General features: G+C 43.4%; 1 protein-coding gene across 1 annotated transcript in view; it reads left to right on the top strand.

The window, feature by feature from the left end:
• The window catches only part of LOC134528393 (uncharacterized), a 223162-nt gene that overhangs the window by 143433 nt on the left and 61853 nt on the right, over positions 1-17876 (top strand). Inside the window, exon 3 of the mRNA XM_063361984.1 lies at positions 9373-11966. Coding sequence (XP_063218054.1) covers positions 9373-11966 — 2594 coding nt within the window. The remainder of the gene's footprint in view (positions 1-9372; positions 11967-17876) is intronic.

Consider the following 17876-nt stretch of genomic DNA (forward strand, 5'->3'; position numbering starts at 1 on the left):
ACCGGTGAGGGCAAAAAATAAAAAATAAAATCAGATCCTTCCTCCACAGAAGCCACCTACAAACTGACCTACCACAACCAATAACTAGGTATTTACCATCAGCTGGTATGACATCATGTCCGCCATCTTGTCTTTGTCCGCTGGAGGGAACCATCTTGTTTTCGTCTGCTAGAGTGTGCTGGAGTCATGTTAGTATAATGTTCCGTTCTCCATAACTTTGATCTTGACCTTGAACTTTGACCTTGACCTTGGACTTTAACCTTGACCTTGAAATTTGACCTTGGACTTTGACCTTGACCTTAAACCTTGAACCTTGACCTTGGCCTTTGACCTTGAGCTTGAACTTTGACCTTGACCTTGAAATTTGACTTTGACCTTGACGTCCATCATGGATTCGACATTTTATGTTCAGTACATGCTACCAGGAACTACCACATGCTAGTGGTCATTGCCATCATCTTGTTTTCGTCTGCTGGAGGGGTATCCATATTGTGTGTACTCGTCTTACCAAAATGTTAGTTTTATTCTAACCTGTTACAGTGCAGTAATCATTTATTATTACCGAGGTGCCCACCATCTTGAAATTTGGCCGCCATCTTGAAATCATGTAATTATTTAGCTAGAAATGCGGGAAAAATTCCAAAATTCATCAAAAAAATCACTCATTAATTTACATATTGAATCGATGGATCCCTGTCCACGGTTCGATTCTTGACCAGTGACAGTTGTAACTAAATATTAAATAAATTTTAGATTCTGTTTTCCATTACCTTTCACAGAGTTTATTAATCATTCGCTCTACGAAAATCAACTCAAGTCAATATTCCTCACCAACGAATTAATACAGTACCGCTATGCATTACATGAAAGTCTAATTGTTCAATAATCGGAATAACCTATAAGCCGTTCATGTACAAAGCCACACATATAGATCAATTGTCTTCAGTCCATGAAACCGAGTCATGTAATTATCAGTCGTATAGGCTAGAAATTTCAGGACCGCATGACCTTCGTCGTTATCTAATTATATACAATTAATCCATCGTGACATTTTTTTATACATACTAAGGGACTAAGTGACCTTGAAAAATATTTTAGTAAAACCAAGAGGTTTTAAACTAGTAAATATTCAATCACTACATTTTGTACTACGCGCAATCAACGAAAAGGTAGCACCGCCAACGAAAAGGCAGCTCATTTATCATTGGCTCCAATATTCATTGGCTCCAATATTCATCGGCTCCAATATTCATCGCCTCCAATATTCATTGGCTACAATATTCATCGGCTCCAATATTCATCGGCTACAATATTCATCGGCTCCAATATTCATCGACTCCAATATTCATTGGCTCCAATATTCATAGGCTCCATTTGCTCCAAATGCTCTAATATTCATTGACTCCAATATTCATTAGCTCCAATATTCATTGGTTCCAATACTCATCGGCTCCAATATTCATTGGCTCCAATATTCATCGGCTACAATTGCTCCAAATGCTACAATATTCAACGGCTCCAATATTCATCGGCTCCAATATTCATCGGCTACAATATTCATTGGCTCCAATATTCATTGGCTCCAATATTCATCGGCTTCAATATTCATCGTCTCCAATATTCATTGACTCCAATATTCATCGGCTCCAATATTCATCGACTCCAATATTCATTGGCTCCAATATTCATGGGCTCCATTTGCTCCAAATGCTCTAATATTCATTGACTCCAATATTCATTGGCTCCAATATTCATTGGTTCCAATACTCATCGGCTCCAATATTCATTGGCTCCAATATTCATCGGCTCCAATATTCATCGGCTCCAATATTCATCGGCTCCAATATTCATCGGCTCCAATATTCATCGGCTCCAATATTCATCGCCTCCAATATTCATCGGCTCCAATATTCATCGGCTCCAATATTCATCGGCTCCAATATTCATCGCCTCCAATATTCATTGGCTCCAATATTCATCGACTCCAATATTCATCGGCTCCAATATTCATTGGCTCCAATATTCATGGGCTCCAATTGTTACAAATGCTCTAATATTCATTGACTCCAATATTCATTGGCTCCAATATTCATTGGTTCCAATACTAATCGGCTCCAATATTCATTGGCACCAATATTCATGGGCTCCAATATCAATTGGCTCCAATTGCTCCAAATGCTTCAATATTCATTGGCTCCATTAATTTGCTCGCTCCAATATTCATTGGCTCCAAAAGGCTCCAACAGTCTTTTTGCTCCTATATTCATTGGCTTCATTATTAATTGACTCCAATATTCGTTGGCTCCAATATTCATTGGATACATTATTCATTGTCTTCATCAGTCATTGACAACAACAGTCTTTTGGTTCCAAAAGTCTTTTGACTCCAAATATATTTGGCTAGAATTCTTCGAGTCTAAGAGACTATGAGGCCACATGGCTACGAGTCTAAAATAATCTAGCTGGTTACAGGTTATACATGGCTCGTGAGGCTACATAGCTACGAAACCTCTAGAAAACGAGTTTACGTGACTGTGTGGATACAGGAATACAAGTCTACATGACTACTTGGCTACGAAGCTACGAAGCTACTCGTCTACAAGGCTCCAATTGTCACATCTGTCTTCGACGGAATTTTCTCTTTTGCTCCAACTGCACCATCAGCATTGTTTTATAAGATTATAAGGCTACTTGCTTACGTAGCTTCAAGTCTACGAGGCTCCAATACATCATGGCTACGAGACTACGACTCATGAGGTTACGAGACTATGCGATCGCAAGTCTTCAAGGTTACGTGATCGCGAGGTTATAGGACTACGAAGCTTCCAGAACGCATGGTTACGAGACTGCATGTCTAATTGGCCGCGCAGCTACGAAAATTCATGTCTCTAACTGTCTACAATAGCACTATTCAGTGGTGAGAGTTAATTTATCTCATGAAAAATATCCTGTTTAAAGTAGTGTCGATTATTGTCATCAGATGTCATCACGTGTTGCATGCAGGTAAATAATATTTATTTCTTTTATGCGGGATGCGGGATGCTCACTATCGATCGCAATAGAACGATGGCTTCGCTAGGCTCTATGGAAAAGGAATTTTGTTCTTCCAGTAAGTGTTTCACAGATTTCTCAAAGCATATTATTAATTTGACTGAGTAATGATATTTTTTTAAATTCCACCTGATAAAAATATCGCAAGTTTTGATTTAGTAGCAGAAAGTAACGAATTAAATGTAACTCCAAATAAAATGTCATGTCTCATTAGAAAAAAAAAATATCCATGCAGAGAGCGGTTTCGCAGAATAGTCAGAAGCACTTGAAGAAACCACAGGAATGATCGCTAAAACACGGGAAAAATTATCAAAATATTGACAAGAATAATCAGGAGCACACGGAGAAAACCACAATAATATTATCAATAATAATCGGAAAAACACGGAGAAAACCACCATAATATTGACAAGAATAATCGGAAGCACACGGAGAAAACCACCACAAGTTTTCTTTGATATCATAAAAATTCAGAAAAAAATATTTAATAAATAACAAAAAAAATTAATAAAAATTTTTAAATGACAAAATAAAATACAAAAATACATAAAATTCTGGCTTGTACTAGAACTATATCTTTGCTCAACAATGAGAAGTTCACAAGCTAGCAGAATCTGTTTATGTATTTTTGTATTTTATTTTGTCATTTAAAAATTTTTATTAATTTTTTTTTTGTTATTTATTAAATATTTTTTTCTGAATTTTTATGATATCAAAGAAAACTTGTGGTGGTTTTCTCCGTGTGCTTCCGATTATTCTTGTCAATATTATGGTGGTTTTCTCCGTGTTTTTCCGATTATTATTGATAATATTATGGTGGTTTTCTCCGTGTGCTCCTGATTATTCTTGTCAATATTTTGATAATTTTTCCCGTGTTTTAGCGATCATTCCTGTGGTTTCTTCAAGTGCTTCTGACTATTCTGCGAAACCGCTCTCTGCATGGATATTTTTTTTTTTCTAATGAGACATGACATTTTATTTGGAGTTACATTTAATTCGTTACTTTCTGCTACTAAATCAAAACTTGCGATATTTTTATCAGGTGGAATTTAAAAAAATATCATTACTCAGTCAAATTAATAATATGCTTTGAGAAATCTGTGAAACACTTACTGGAAGAACAAAATTCCTTTTCCATAGAGCCTAGCGAAGCCATCGTTCTATTGCGATCGATAGTGAGCATCCCGCATCCCGCATAAAAGAAATAAATATTATTTACCTGCATGCAACACGTGATGACATCTGATGACAATAATCGACACTACTTTAAACAGGATATTTTTCATGAGATAAATTAACTCTCACCACTGAATAGTGCTATTGTAGACAGTTAGAGACATGAATTTTCGTAGCTGCGCGGCCAATTAGACATGCAGTCTCGTAACCATGCGTTCTGGAAGCTTCGTAGTCCTATAACCTCGCGATCACGTAACCTTGAAGACTTGCGATCGCATAGTCTCGTAACCTCATGAGTCGTAGTCTCGTAGTCATGATGTATTGGAGCCTCGTAGACTTGAAGCTACGTAAGCAAGTAGCCTTATAATCTTATAAAACAATGCTGATGGTGCAGTTGGAGCAAAAGAGAAAATTCCGTCGAAGACAGATGTGACAATTGGAGCCTTGTAGACGAGTAGCTTCGTAGCTTCGTAGCCAAGTAGTCATGTAGACTTGTATTCCTGTATCCACACAGTCACGTAAACTCGTTTTCTAGAGGTTTCGTAGCTATGTAGCCTCACGAGCCATGTATAACCTGTAACCAGCTAGATTATTTTAGACTCGTAGCCATGTGGCCTCATAGTCTCTTAGACTCGAAGAATTCTAGCCAAATATATTTGGAGTCAAAAGACTTTTGGAACCAAAAGACTGTTGTTGTCAATGACTGATGAAGACAATGAATAATGTATCCAATGAATATTGGAGCCAACGAATATTGGAGTCAATTAATAATGAAGCCAATGAATATAGGAGCAAAAAGACTGTTGGAGCCTTTTGGAGCCAATGAATATTGGAGCGAGCAAATTAATGGAGCCAATGAATATTGAAGCATTTGGAGCAATTGGAGCCAATGAATATTGGAGCCAATGAATATTGAAGCATTTGGAGCAATTGGAGCCAATTGATATTGGAGCCCATGAATATTGGTGCCAATGAATATTGGAGCCAATGAATATTGGAGTCAATGAATATTAGAGCATTTGGAACAATTGGAGCCCATGAATATTGGAGCCAATGAATATTGGAGCCGATGAATATTGGAGTCGATGAATATTGGAGCCAATGAATATTGGAGGCGATGAATATTGGAGCCGATGAATATTGGAGCCGATGAATATTGGAGCCGATGAATATTGGAGGCGATGAATATTGGAGCCGATGAATATTGGAGCCGATGAATATTGGAGCCGATGAATATTGGAGCCGATGAATATTAGAGCCAATGAATATTGGAGCCGATGAATATTGGAGCCAATGAATATTGGAGCCGATGAGTATTGGAACCAATGAATATTGGAGCCAATGAATATTGGAGTCAATGAATATTAGAGCATTTGGAGCAAATGGAGCCCATGAATATTGGAGCCAATGAATATTGGAGTCAATGAATATTAGAGCATTTGGAGCAAATGGAGCCCATGAATATTGGAGCCAATGAATATTGGAGTCGATGAATATTGGAGCCGATGAATATTGGAGTCAATGAATATTGGAGACGATGAATATTGAAGCCGATGAATATTGGAGCCAATGAATATTGGAGCCAATGAATATTGTAGCCGATGAATATTGGAGCCGATGAATATTGGAGCCGTTGAATATTGTAGCATTTGGAGCAATTGTAGCCGATGAATATTGGAGCCAATGAATATTGGAGCCGATGAGTATTGGAACCAATGAATATTGGAGCTAATGAATATTGGAGTCAATGAATATTAGAGCATTTGGAGCAAATGGAGCCTATGAATATTGGAGCCAATGAATATTGGAGTCGATGAATATTGGAGCCGATGAATATTGTAGCCGATGAATATTGGAGCCGATGAATATTGTAGCCAATGAATATTGGAGGCGATGAATATTGGAGCCGATGAATATTGGAGCCAATGAATATTGGAGCCAATGATAAATGAGCTGCCTTTTCGTTGGCGGTGCTACCTTTTCGTTGATTGCGCGTAGTACAAAATGTAGTGATTGAATATTTACTAGTTTAAAACCTCTTGGTTTTACTAAAATATTTTTCAAGGTCACTTAGTCCCTTAGTATGTATAAAAAAATGTCACGATGGATTAATTGTATATAATTAGATAACGACGAAGGTCATGCGGTCCTGAAATTTCTAGCCTATACGACTGATAATTACATGACTCGGTCTCATGGACTGAAGACAATTGATCTATATGTGTGGCTTTGTACATGAACGGCTTATAGGTTATTCCGATTATTGAACAATTAGACTTTCATGTAATGCATAGCGGTACTGTATTAATTCGTTGGTGAGGAATATTGACTTGAGTTGATTTTCGTAGAGCGAATGATTAATAAACTCTGTGAAAGGTAATGGAAAACAGAATCTAAAATTTATTTAATATTTAGTTACAACTGTCACTGGTCAAGAATCGAACCGTGGACAGGGATCCATCGATTCAATATGTAAATTAATGAGTGATTTTTTTGATGAATTTTGGAATTTTTCCCGCATTTCTAGCTAAATAATTACATGATTTCAAGATGGCGGCCAAATTTCAAGATGGTGGGCACCTCGGTAATAATAAATGATTACTGCACTGTAACAGGTTAGAATAAAACTAACATTTTGGTAAGACGAGTACACACAATATGGATACCCCTCCAGCAGACGAAAACAAGATGATGGCAATGACCACTAGCATGTGGTAGTTCCTGGTAGCATGTACTGAACATAAAATGTCGAATCCATGATGGACGTCAAGGTCAAAGTCAAATTTCAAGGTCAAGGTCAAAGTTCAAGCTCAAGGTCAAAGGCCAAGGTCAAGGTTTAAGGTTTAAGGTCAAGGTCAAAGTCCAAGGTCAAATTTCAAGGTCAAGGTTAAAGTCCAAGGTCAAGGTCAAAGTTCAAGGTCAAGATCAAAGTTATGGAGAACGGAACATTATACTAACATGACTCCAGCACACTCTAGCAGACGAAAACAAGATGGTTCCCTCCAGCGGACAAAGACAAGATGGCGGACATGATGTCATACCAGCTGATGGTAAATACCTAGTTATTGGTTGTGGTAGGTCAGTCTGTAGGTGGCTTCTGTGGAGGAAGGATCTGATTTTATTTTTTATTTTTTGCCCTCACCGGTTTCGAACCAGGGACGTACATCGATATAATCAAACAGAATTCAAATACATTAATTTTTTGATGAATTTTGGAATCTATCCCGATTTTCTAACATAAAAATTACGGATTTCCAAGATGGCGTCTAAATTTCAAGATGGCGTCCATAACGATAATTGCAACATTAATAGGATCCAATATGGTGTTAACGTAAAGTGTAAGAATGACATGGTACTCAACCAAGATGGCGGGTGTAACGAAATATTCAACATTTATATAATCCAAGATGGCGACCGTAACGATAACTGGAACAGTGGTTTTTAAGATTTTTATTATTTATTCGATTAAATAATTTTTTTAATGATTTTTAAAAAATTTCACGATTTTCTAACATAAAAATTGCGGATTTTCAAGATGGCGGGCGTAACGAAAATTGCAACATTTATATAATCCAAGATGGCGACCGTAACGATAAGTCCAACAGTGGTTTTTAAGATTTTTATTTAATTCGATTATTTAATTTTTTAATGATTTTTAAAAATTTTCCCGATTTTCTAACATAAAAATTGCGGATTTTCAAGATGGCGGGCGTAACGAAAATAGCAACGGTGACGTCATAATCCAATATGGCTGCCATGACATCCTTATTTTCAAGGTCGGCGGCTTATAAGCGGCTAGCTCTTAGGAGTTTTAAGCCGCTTTTAGGAGTTTTCGTTTTTTCTAGGGCAAAGCGACTTTTGAGGATTTTCGAAATCCTAATTTTTGAACTGTGGAATTATTTGAGATTTTTTGGCGGAAATTGTTTTCAAAAAAATTGAAATTATGGCGATTTTTGAGGAATTATGGGCCATTTTTGCCCAATTTTGGTCATTTTTGGCGATTTTTGAGGATCAAATTCCAGGTCAAGGTCAAAGGTCAAGGTCAAGGTCATCCAAGATGGCCGCCGTGACGTCACAATCCAAGATGGCGGACGACAATCATCAATCCACAGCCTGGAAGCCTGTGCCAGTATGCCCTATTATATACTACTCGTGGCGTGTCCTTTGGTGAATGGATAATCGATAGTTTATTGGCTGAGGTAACGACCTTGAGTCAGATTGGCCACTACATGCTGCGGTTTGGGTCCGCTACCGCACTGAGAGAAAAAAAAAGTTAGTTCGATACTAGCAAATAATTGTTTGTTTTCGGCGAGACAAAGATTACTTGCTGCAGGAAATAATTATGCTATACTTACAAAATTTAATGTGTAACAAAATTGATTTTGAACACCTTTCTAAATATAGCTACCCTTGAGTTGGAATTATTTTGTTGGCTCAACTACATCTTTTCTACAGAAAAAAAAAATTTAGTCAAATGAACTTTTCATGTTACTTCCACGAAATACAATTGATAGTTTTGTTGAAGTCAACAAATATTTTTCACTTCGCCATATTGCTGCGTCAGTTTGTAAATGCTGAAGCGTGCGGCTAGAGTTCACGTACTTCGTGCAATGTACACTTCTGCATGCTCGGGTATTCTTAATCCTTGATGTCACAGCATACATGACACACACACAACACACACACATATGAGATATGACTTCTAGATTAACAGAGAAAATATGTTTCACTGGTTTCGAAACACCACTGTTGATTTTAATTTATCCTGGTTGTTGTCAGTATTTTGGTAATATTTACCATGTCAATATGTTTGAAAATATAATATTTTGGTGAATCATACAACCTTTTTCGTCCATGTGGAGAAATCAAAACGAAAAATTGGGTTTGACTGAAAACGTTGGTAGCACTATAATTGATTCAATTATATGTTAGGTTCGTAAATTATTTTTACGTTTTTTTTTGTATCTGGCGTTTATCGTTCAGAGACACGCTGAAATTTATCAGATCTGTACTAAATCCAGGACCAGTCAATTGTCCTCTGGATTCCGCTTTCGGCAGACCCGTGCGGGAATCAGCAGGACGCACCCGAGACGTGTGCGATGTGTGTGATGCATGGAGGGTGACGCGCCGCGTGGTTGTCCGCAGGCAAGCCGGGGACCCCGAGGCTGGTAGGAGCCCTCGCGGGAGACGGGGAGGGCCGCCTGGTGCCGCTGCCTGTCCGCCGGGAGCGCCCCACGCGACTGTCGCGCCGAGAGCTCGCCCGGGAGGCGGAGCGCGTGCTCCGGCAGGCCGACAGCGTGCGCTGCACCAGCTCGCCGCTGCCCGCCAAGTACAGCACCCTGCCGCCCCTGCGCGGCCGGCGCCGCCCCCGCCTGCCCGCCGCCGGCTCGCCCGCCTCCTCCCCCGAGCCGGGCCTCAAGAAGACCAGCTCCACCAGCCTCAGCGACCTGCTGCAGACGTCGTCGTCCTCGCCCGAGCGCTCGTGCGACGCGCGCACCCGCGGCTCCAAGCTCGCGAGGAGCGCCAGCGACTGCCGCGGCACCCCGGCGCCCGCCCGGCGGTCCCGGCACCGGGTCAGGAGCCCCGCGGACAAGTCCCCCTCCCCCCCGCCGCGCCGCCACAGGAAGAGTCGCAGCGACCCCGGGTCGCCGTCGCAGGTCGCGCAGACCGAGTCGGGCGGCGGGAGCAAGTCGCAGCTGTCGCCCATCATCGAGGCGTCGCCCCATGACGACTACTTCGAGCAGCGCGGGCTGAGCCGGGACGCGGACATGCGTAGCGGCAGCCGCGGCGGGACGGTGGACGCGATGGTGAGGCGGCTGAGTCGGGACTCGAACCCGGGCCCCAGGCGGGTCGGCGGGGCGCCCGCCGGGTTGGTCGCCCCTGGCGAGGAGCGCCAGCACAACAACAACATGCCTTTCTCGTACACGCGGCCCACGCCCGCGCGCGGCCGCGAGGGGGGGCAGGTGATCTACGCCGAGGTGGTGGTGGGAGGGGCGGGCGGGCCCGACAAGCGCACAGTGCACACGCGGGTCCCGGCGGGCAAGCAGGTCCCGCTCGCAGGCTCCGACGAGGACGAGGGGCTGGGACTCAGCATGGACGGCTTCAGGAGGGGCTCCGGCGACTACCTGGACCGCGACTACCCGCCCAAGACCAACGGCTACAGGAGCCAGGTGCGGGAGTTGATCAACAACGAGCGGGAGGACGGCGGCCTGCGGAGCTCGTCCAAGGTGGTGTCCGACATGCGCGTGGACTACGGCGGCCAGGGGCTGGGCGGCAGCGTGTTCAAGAAGGAGTACACGGTGCACGAGTCCAGCAGCTACGACAGCGGCAACTACATCCCCGACCCGCCGGGCAGGGGCAGGGCTGACGGGATGGACTCGTGGAAGAAGGACGCCTTGCTGGAGAGCAATCGGTACGAAAATGAACTCAACAGGATGAGAGAAACCGACAGGAAACCACCGACGGTGAATAACTTCTCGGACAGCTACTCGAGAAGTGAGAACTACGAAAAGGAATATAATTTGAGTTCGAAATTTGTAAATAACGACGACGACCTCGATCTCTCCTACAGAAGCGAGAGGCTAAAGAAGGATCCTTTGATCGAGCCTCACATAATCAACAGAAGTGACCTGAGCTCCCGCAGAAATAGGCTTGAGTCCAGGATAGAAAGCCACAGAAAAGACAGATTGCTAAACTCGAAACTCCAGCATAATGAGAAGAAGGACATATTGTTAGAATCGAAAGCAAACGAAACTAACATAAAGTACCTGTCTGACTACAAGAACAGCACAGACACCGCCTTCAGTAATCGACGCGATTTCTTAAACTCTCAGCTGGATTTCGATAGCGGACGTATAGTAAATGATAAAAAGTACGAAAGTGAGAACATTGTAAGAACCAACTACTACAACGAGTCGCTGACGGAAGCAGACAGTCCCGGGAAGAAAGACCTGTTCGCCGACTCTGGGATCGAGATGGACTACAGGAAGGATTCCTCCGGGACGCTCGTGAACAAGTACGGCGACACGCCTCGCGCCAAGACGGCGGTCGGCAAGTGGCAGTCGTCCAACGTGACGAGGGTGGACCTGAACGGGCCGAGCGACGACGAGGAGGCCGACGACAGCCTGCACCGCAGGCCCGGCGCCGCGAAGCTCCGCTCCAGCTACTCGAAGGAGGTGACCGGCGACTCCTTCGTGTCGGCGCGCCTCGTGAAGGAGCACAAGAGGACCGCGGAGGCGATGCCCTCGTCGACGGTGCTGATCCGACACTTCGCGCCCGGGCGGGGCAGCCCCGACGACCCGCAGGAGCGCAGGCGCAAGCAGGAGGACGAGGGCCCGGGGAGGGACTGGAGGGCGGAGAAGCACGCCAAGAGGGCCGACGAGCACGACTCCAAGGAGGTCGCCGCCAAGACCAAGGAGGAGCCCCCGAGGAAAGAGGAGAAGAAGAAGAAAGACCCCGCAGAGGTGAAGCCCGCCGACAAGAAGAGCGAGTCGAAGAAGGTGAAGAAGAAGCAGGTGACGGCGATGGACAAGATGAGGCAGCTGTTCTCCAGGGGCGACACCAAGACCCTGAAGAAGAGCAAGAAGAAGGAAGAGAAGCAGCGGGAGGATCAGGGGAGAGGGGACCCGGAGGAGGATCCTCTGACCACCCGCTACTCGGAGTACAAGGGCAGCGGCGCCGAGGACAGAACCACCTCGAGGGCCTCGCGACGGCTGTCTTCAGATGCGGAGGAGCAACAGGTAGGCCTTATCATCTCCTTGTGTTGCTGGCATGCTGTGAGCTGTCGACTTGTTGTGTTAGGCTTCAACCAGCTTTGCTCAGGTCTGCAACATGTATTTTCCTTACAGTTTCTGATCGGCGAGAGAAGTTTGTTCTGCCAATGAGAACACGCCTAATGCTTTATAAACTAACCGTCAATCTGCTTAAAATGACTAAGTCACTTAAAGTCACACATAAAATATTTCTTCCGACAAAAAGAGCTAAATTGAAGTTGAAGCGTTTTTTTGACGATCTTTGCTCAAAAAAAAAAACATTTTACGATGACTACACAAATAATTTAAAGTCTTTCAATCTCTACCGCATGTTGTGTGGTCTTACAGTATTTCATAGCAGCATTTAATGTTTTGTTTGAGTGACATGTGCTTCATGAACGTATAAAGGTTTCGTTCGTACATCAGTAACTTCTATTTTTCAAGATTAAAATGGTAATTGAAATAATGAACTTAATAAAAATGATTACATCACATTGAAATTGAAACCAGCGACTCCCAGAATTTAAGTCGATCGGTAATCTAAAATAATTGATATTTAATGTTTCACTTAGTTACTTAAATAATGTAATTCCACTGCTGTGAATATCTTAATTAACTTATAGCCAGACATCAGAGATCACAGTTTCCAATTTAATGAGACAGAATAAGACAAAGTACACAATTCCATATATATGTGTGTGTATGTTTATGTATATATATGTTTTTATATTTTGTGGTCGGGGGAAAACTAAAAACATATTTAAAGGCGCCCTAGCAGGTATGAATGATACCGCCTTCTGCGTGCGCAGAAGCACAGTTATTCCCAGCTCGTCAGCTGCTGCGACGCCCCGCGTCGGGACTAAGTCACCGGGCTATCGCCGCGGAGGACACAGGTCTCAGTCACGGTGCGTCCCCCCTGCTTCTGTCTCTGCGTGGTCTCGCGAGGTCAGGCCAGAAACACCGGGACGTGGGACATCCTTGGTTTGTGTCGTCATGAGTTGCTGTCTCTAACGGACCTCGCTGTTGACGAGACAATAAAACAAATAACTCATTTGTTTGGCTTGTAGATTCTAGCCGCGTCGAAGGACAAAAATAAACTTCACAAACGTTTCGGTCGTTCTTGAAGTCGCCATCTTAAGAGTAGCAGTTACCTAACGCCACCCTGAATATGGCGACTGGAAACTCCATGGGAAAAAAAGGCCCTAAAGCCTGAGATCCTTATTAAATAATTAAATGGTGAAACGAAATTCAGGTCATTCGAGTCCAGGACACCGGCCGATGAACGAACGAAAGACGCTCGAGAGAACATGGAGCCGCCAAGTCCAGCCCGCAGGTCACTGGTACTCGCGAGACGTCCGGATTGGCTGGAGCACCAAGTATCGGAGGAGGCGGTCGACCAATCACAGAGCACGGAGCCCGAGAGTGCAGCAAGTCCGCCTCGCCAACACAAATAAACCCTTCACTAGGTGGATGGGCCGCTAAAGCCGTTATTCCTCGCACCAAATAAAAAAAAATTGGTTGTCTGTAAAGTCGGTTTACGGACGATAGTTTAACGTGACGTCATAACAAAACATTTATGAAATGATTGCATACTTTTATGAATAAAATTGAATCATTTTTATTGAATTATCACTATTTTGTATGGATACAAAGAAGGAGTGAAATGAAATCTACAATTTACTTATTGATAAATTTACTTTTATTTGCACTCATAAATTCAAATATGTTTATTACTTTAACGAACAGATTATTTTAACTATAACTTTTATACATGTATGCTATTTAACTTCTGCCAATCTGTGTTATTCTGTTAAGGACAGGACGATGATAGGAAACGTAGGAAACGAATGGGAGTGTTTCAAGTTTAATGTGCCTCGAAAAAGTCAAATCGATGGTTGTTCCAATCGAGTGGAAGAGAGATAGATGCGGCGCAAGCGTACAATGAGCGTAACGGGACAATGTGCGTAACGAGAAACTTTTTTGTGCGTGCAGCCGGCGTTCATCGATTTATTAGACGTTGTCACGTCAATGTAGTACTTTATTTCCAAAGGAATCGTCTAGCCAGCCATTTGCTGATTTTACTCACGGACATGAGGGAAGAGTATTTAGCTCTGAGACAAGGAACGTTCTCTCTAGGGGGCTCGTAGGCCGTCGCTGCTGACTTGTTGCGCTGATGTGGCGAGGGTCGTGGTTCGAGCCCAACAACCCGGCGTGATTCTAGTTCACGAGCATAGAGTCGGCACCCCAAGTGGTTCGGTGCCCACTGCATTCTTGTTTCAGAAGATGAAGAATCAAGAGAAACGACGAATTCGACTTTGAACTGCTAAGACACTTATGAGAAGAAACTTCAAGGACTGTTTCAAGAGGATTACTGGGAAGTTACTACGTGTAATATAAGGTACAACTTTCAGCTATGAAGAACAGCAACAAGAAACTATAATTACGAAGAGAGTCTCAGAACAGCCCAGTGGACTTGTACATAGTTGTATCATAACTTTATACATTGCAACAATATATACAAAACCGCAAGGTATATGGCTCGGTAGATCCCAATTCAAAGTATAAATAGGCTATGTGTTTTCTAACATATCCTATTTTAGTATATATACACATGTGTATACATGTAACAAGGAATAAGAAGAATTAAGCCGACTAAGATAACACAGTCAGGGGCGCAACAACAGGGGGGGAAGGGTATTTTGCCCCTCCCTCTGAAACCTTGAAGTGAGGGCAAACGGGGGCAAAGAAAGTGCTGTGTAATCAATTTTTAGATAATAAAACTACTTAAATAGCACCATTTTCCACCTTGAAATACAAATTTTCCCTGGGGAGGACCCCCCCGCTTCAATAGGAGGGATCGATGATTCTTTATAAAAAGGTATATTTCCCCCCCCCTTTGGAAATTTAGTTGTTGCGCCCCTGCACACAGTGGTAGAAAACCGAAGCACTCAAGAAAAGCCAGTTTTAGACAAGAGAAAGATCTTATAAGAATAAGGCATACTCCTAGTACACCCTTATAGGGATACATCTTGGAAATAACTGTGGCGTCACAGTCTGTACTCTTGCACCGACTCCTAGTCTGGACCTATGAGAGGGATCTGGGAGGCCCAAGGAGCCGAGGAGACCGGCGCAGCGTGAGTCACTCCGTGGACGGCGGACAGCAGCCGCGGCGTCTGCCTTGGCCTGGTCGCCGTATATGGCCGCGCGCCGCTGCCGGTCGCCTGGTCAGGGCCGCCGCTTGCCTGCAGCCTCGCTCCCCTCCACCGCAGCTACCTGCGTGGTCGGCGCACCCTCCCGGTCACTGGCTGCGCCTCCCTCGATCCCGCTAGAGAAACAAACTTCAACACCGCCTTATAAGTAGGGACCGGAAAAATTCGCGAATTCATTTCGCAACACGCTAAAATACAAATAGTTTTACCTCAGTGCTGCCTCTGCTATTGGCTCACAACTCGCCTGAATGACTCTGGGCCAATGAGAAACACCCAACCAACGCTTTATCAAATCACAAGCTGCTACGTATGGACGTCTCACAAGACAGCAGCCAATTAGTGGGTGGCATTTGACCGAGTGTACGTAGAACTATTGAGTTCATCCTGCAGGTCATTGAACCCGCGAATTTTTCCGGTCCCTACTTATAAGTAGAGCCATGCATATCTCTCGAAAAGAAACCAAGGATAGCTGAAAGTTAAAACACTGTAGCATCGTCTGTATTCCGTGATTGGGCGAGTTTCTTTCAGGTATATGTCGATTGTTAGGGACACCTGTATTTCGCGAATACATTTCGTGTCAAGGTATTTTACAAAACACTGTAGATTTTTCTTGTAATTATTGGCTGTGGTCGGTTAAGGCTGTTTTCCCGCTCTTGACGAGGCCATCGAGGACGTAGTTACCGTACTGCTGCACGCCCGCAATTCGACAAACCTATAAGAAAAAAGCTACAGTTATGTGTGAAATAGCCTGACACGAGATGTATTCGCGAAATACAGGCGTCCTTATCGATTGTTAAAACACCAATCACAGTAAGTCAGTGCGGAAGCAAACGCGTCCTGAGTGGCTCGGTCAAACAACGCATCGACGTCTTTCGCAGACGGCCGCCAATCACAAGGAATAAACTGTTGGCGCGGGTATAGCTTGCTGCAGTCTAATAGGCGTTCAGGTTTATTCGCGAAAAATGCCGGTCCCTACTTGTAAGTAGAGACCGGAAAAATTCGAGGATTCATTTTGTGATAGGCTGAAATTCAAACATGTGTACAATTCTGCTGGTTCTGGGCCAATGAGAGACTATCGACCAAAGAAGCGTCGAATCACAAGCTACCCAGTGGAGACGCCTCACAATTTAGTACCCAATGGACACGCGTGTTTACTGGCTGGTACCTAGACTTGGCAACTTGGAAGGAAGAGTTATACTTCCAGTTAGACTGGACCATGTTTGCTAATATCAGATTGTGACAAGGTGTGAAATGTGATTTAGGCCTTGCCACGTAATCTTCGGCTAAATAGCTCACTGTTAAAATTATAGTAAAAGATGTAAAACTCAAAGATGTCGGGGACTTGTTTCACTTATCGACCAGCTCTGGGGAAGTCTTACCATGCACCTATCTGACCGGCAAAAAGTAAATAGGGTTTGCGTCCCAGGTTGTAAGGTACTCGTCTCTCTAAACATGGCATATAGATAACTAAAATAGTTTACATTTTAATGTTTTCACACCATGGCACCAAATACCGCGCGGCTGGTAGCTGGAGTCATGTGGCGGATATTCTGTAAATGCCTTTCCTGGTCATGTCCATATTTTACGTTAAGTCACTGAATACATTGACTAAAGGGAGATCCCAAATCCTAGAAGTCGCAAGGTTGGTCCTAAACTCGCACAGCACACCACAGGGTTGCGCCCATGCTGGCAATTTAGTCTGGGCCAAGGCCTATGCCATCTGTATGGATGCACTGGCTTCCACTCTCGTGGCCTCCACCCTGGCCAGTGGCGGCTACACAGGGTAGGCCAAGTAGGCTAGGGCCTACTTAACATTTAAAAATTGAAAATTGGAGTAGTATATGATTGGAGTCCGGCGACTGGTTCCGATTTGAGGTGCAGGTGGCAGCTTGTGCTGCCTAGGAACCTACATCTCCGATGAAGTCACGGTGGCCATCTTGGAAAATGACGTCACTCACTGTTGCACTTTTCGCAACGGTCGCCATATTAGATTGTGTCATCACGGCTGCAATATTAGTTTACCTTGATCTTGACCTTTGACCTTGTACTTAGTCGCCATCTTGGATTCCGACATCTTGCAATCGAGCACCACAATTTACAAATGTTGCAATTTTCGTTACGGCCATCATATTGAATTCTTAACATGCCCGCCATTTGATCTGATGTCAAAACCTTTCTTTTTTTTAAAGATTCCGACGACACAGCCGCCATATTGTTGTCGTCATATGGAGGCCGTCATCTTGGATTATGTTCAGATCGACATCTTTTTTTTATGTACTGCTGGAGGCCGCCATCTTGCTTCCGTCATTTTTGTTTTTTGTGTTTGTTCATAGAAAGCGCCAGTATCGATCTGTCTCATCTACGTAAGGTCGATGTTTCATTACCTGCTAATGTTCTTGTGGTCCTTATTGACATATTAAATTTATTTTTTTATGCAAAATACATTGGAAGCGCTGTGACAGCCTAGACCTCTGGGTTGGAAAACATACGCCTTTAACCGCAGGGTCATCGAAACATATATCAGACCGAGAATTAATTAAGGCATATAATAAATAACACACTTATTCGGGATGTATTTTTTTTTTAATTTTAAGGAATAATAGCATCATCTGTTCGAGACCGAGCCGCCATAATTTTTTCTATTACTTGCTACCAGGAACACTAGTTAAAACACATCGCCTGCTAGAGG

The sequence above is a fragment of the Bacillus rossius genome, chromosome 1, assembly GCF_032445375.1.
Source record: "Bacillus rossius redtenbacheri isolate Brsri chromosome 1, Brsri_v3, whole genome shotgun sequence".
NCBI classification, from domain to species: domain Eukaryota; kingdom Metazoa; phylum Arthropoda; class Insecta; order Phasmatodea; family Bacillidae; genus Bacillus; species Bacillus rossius.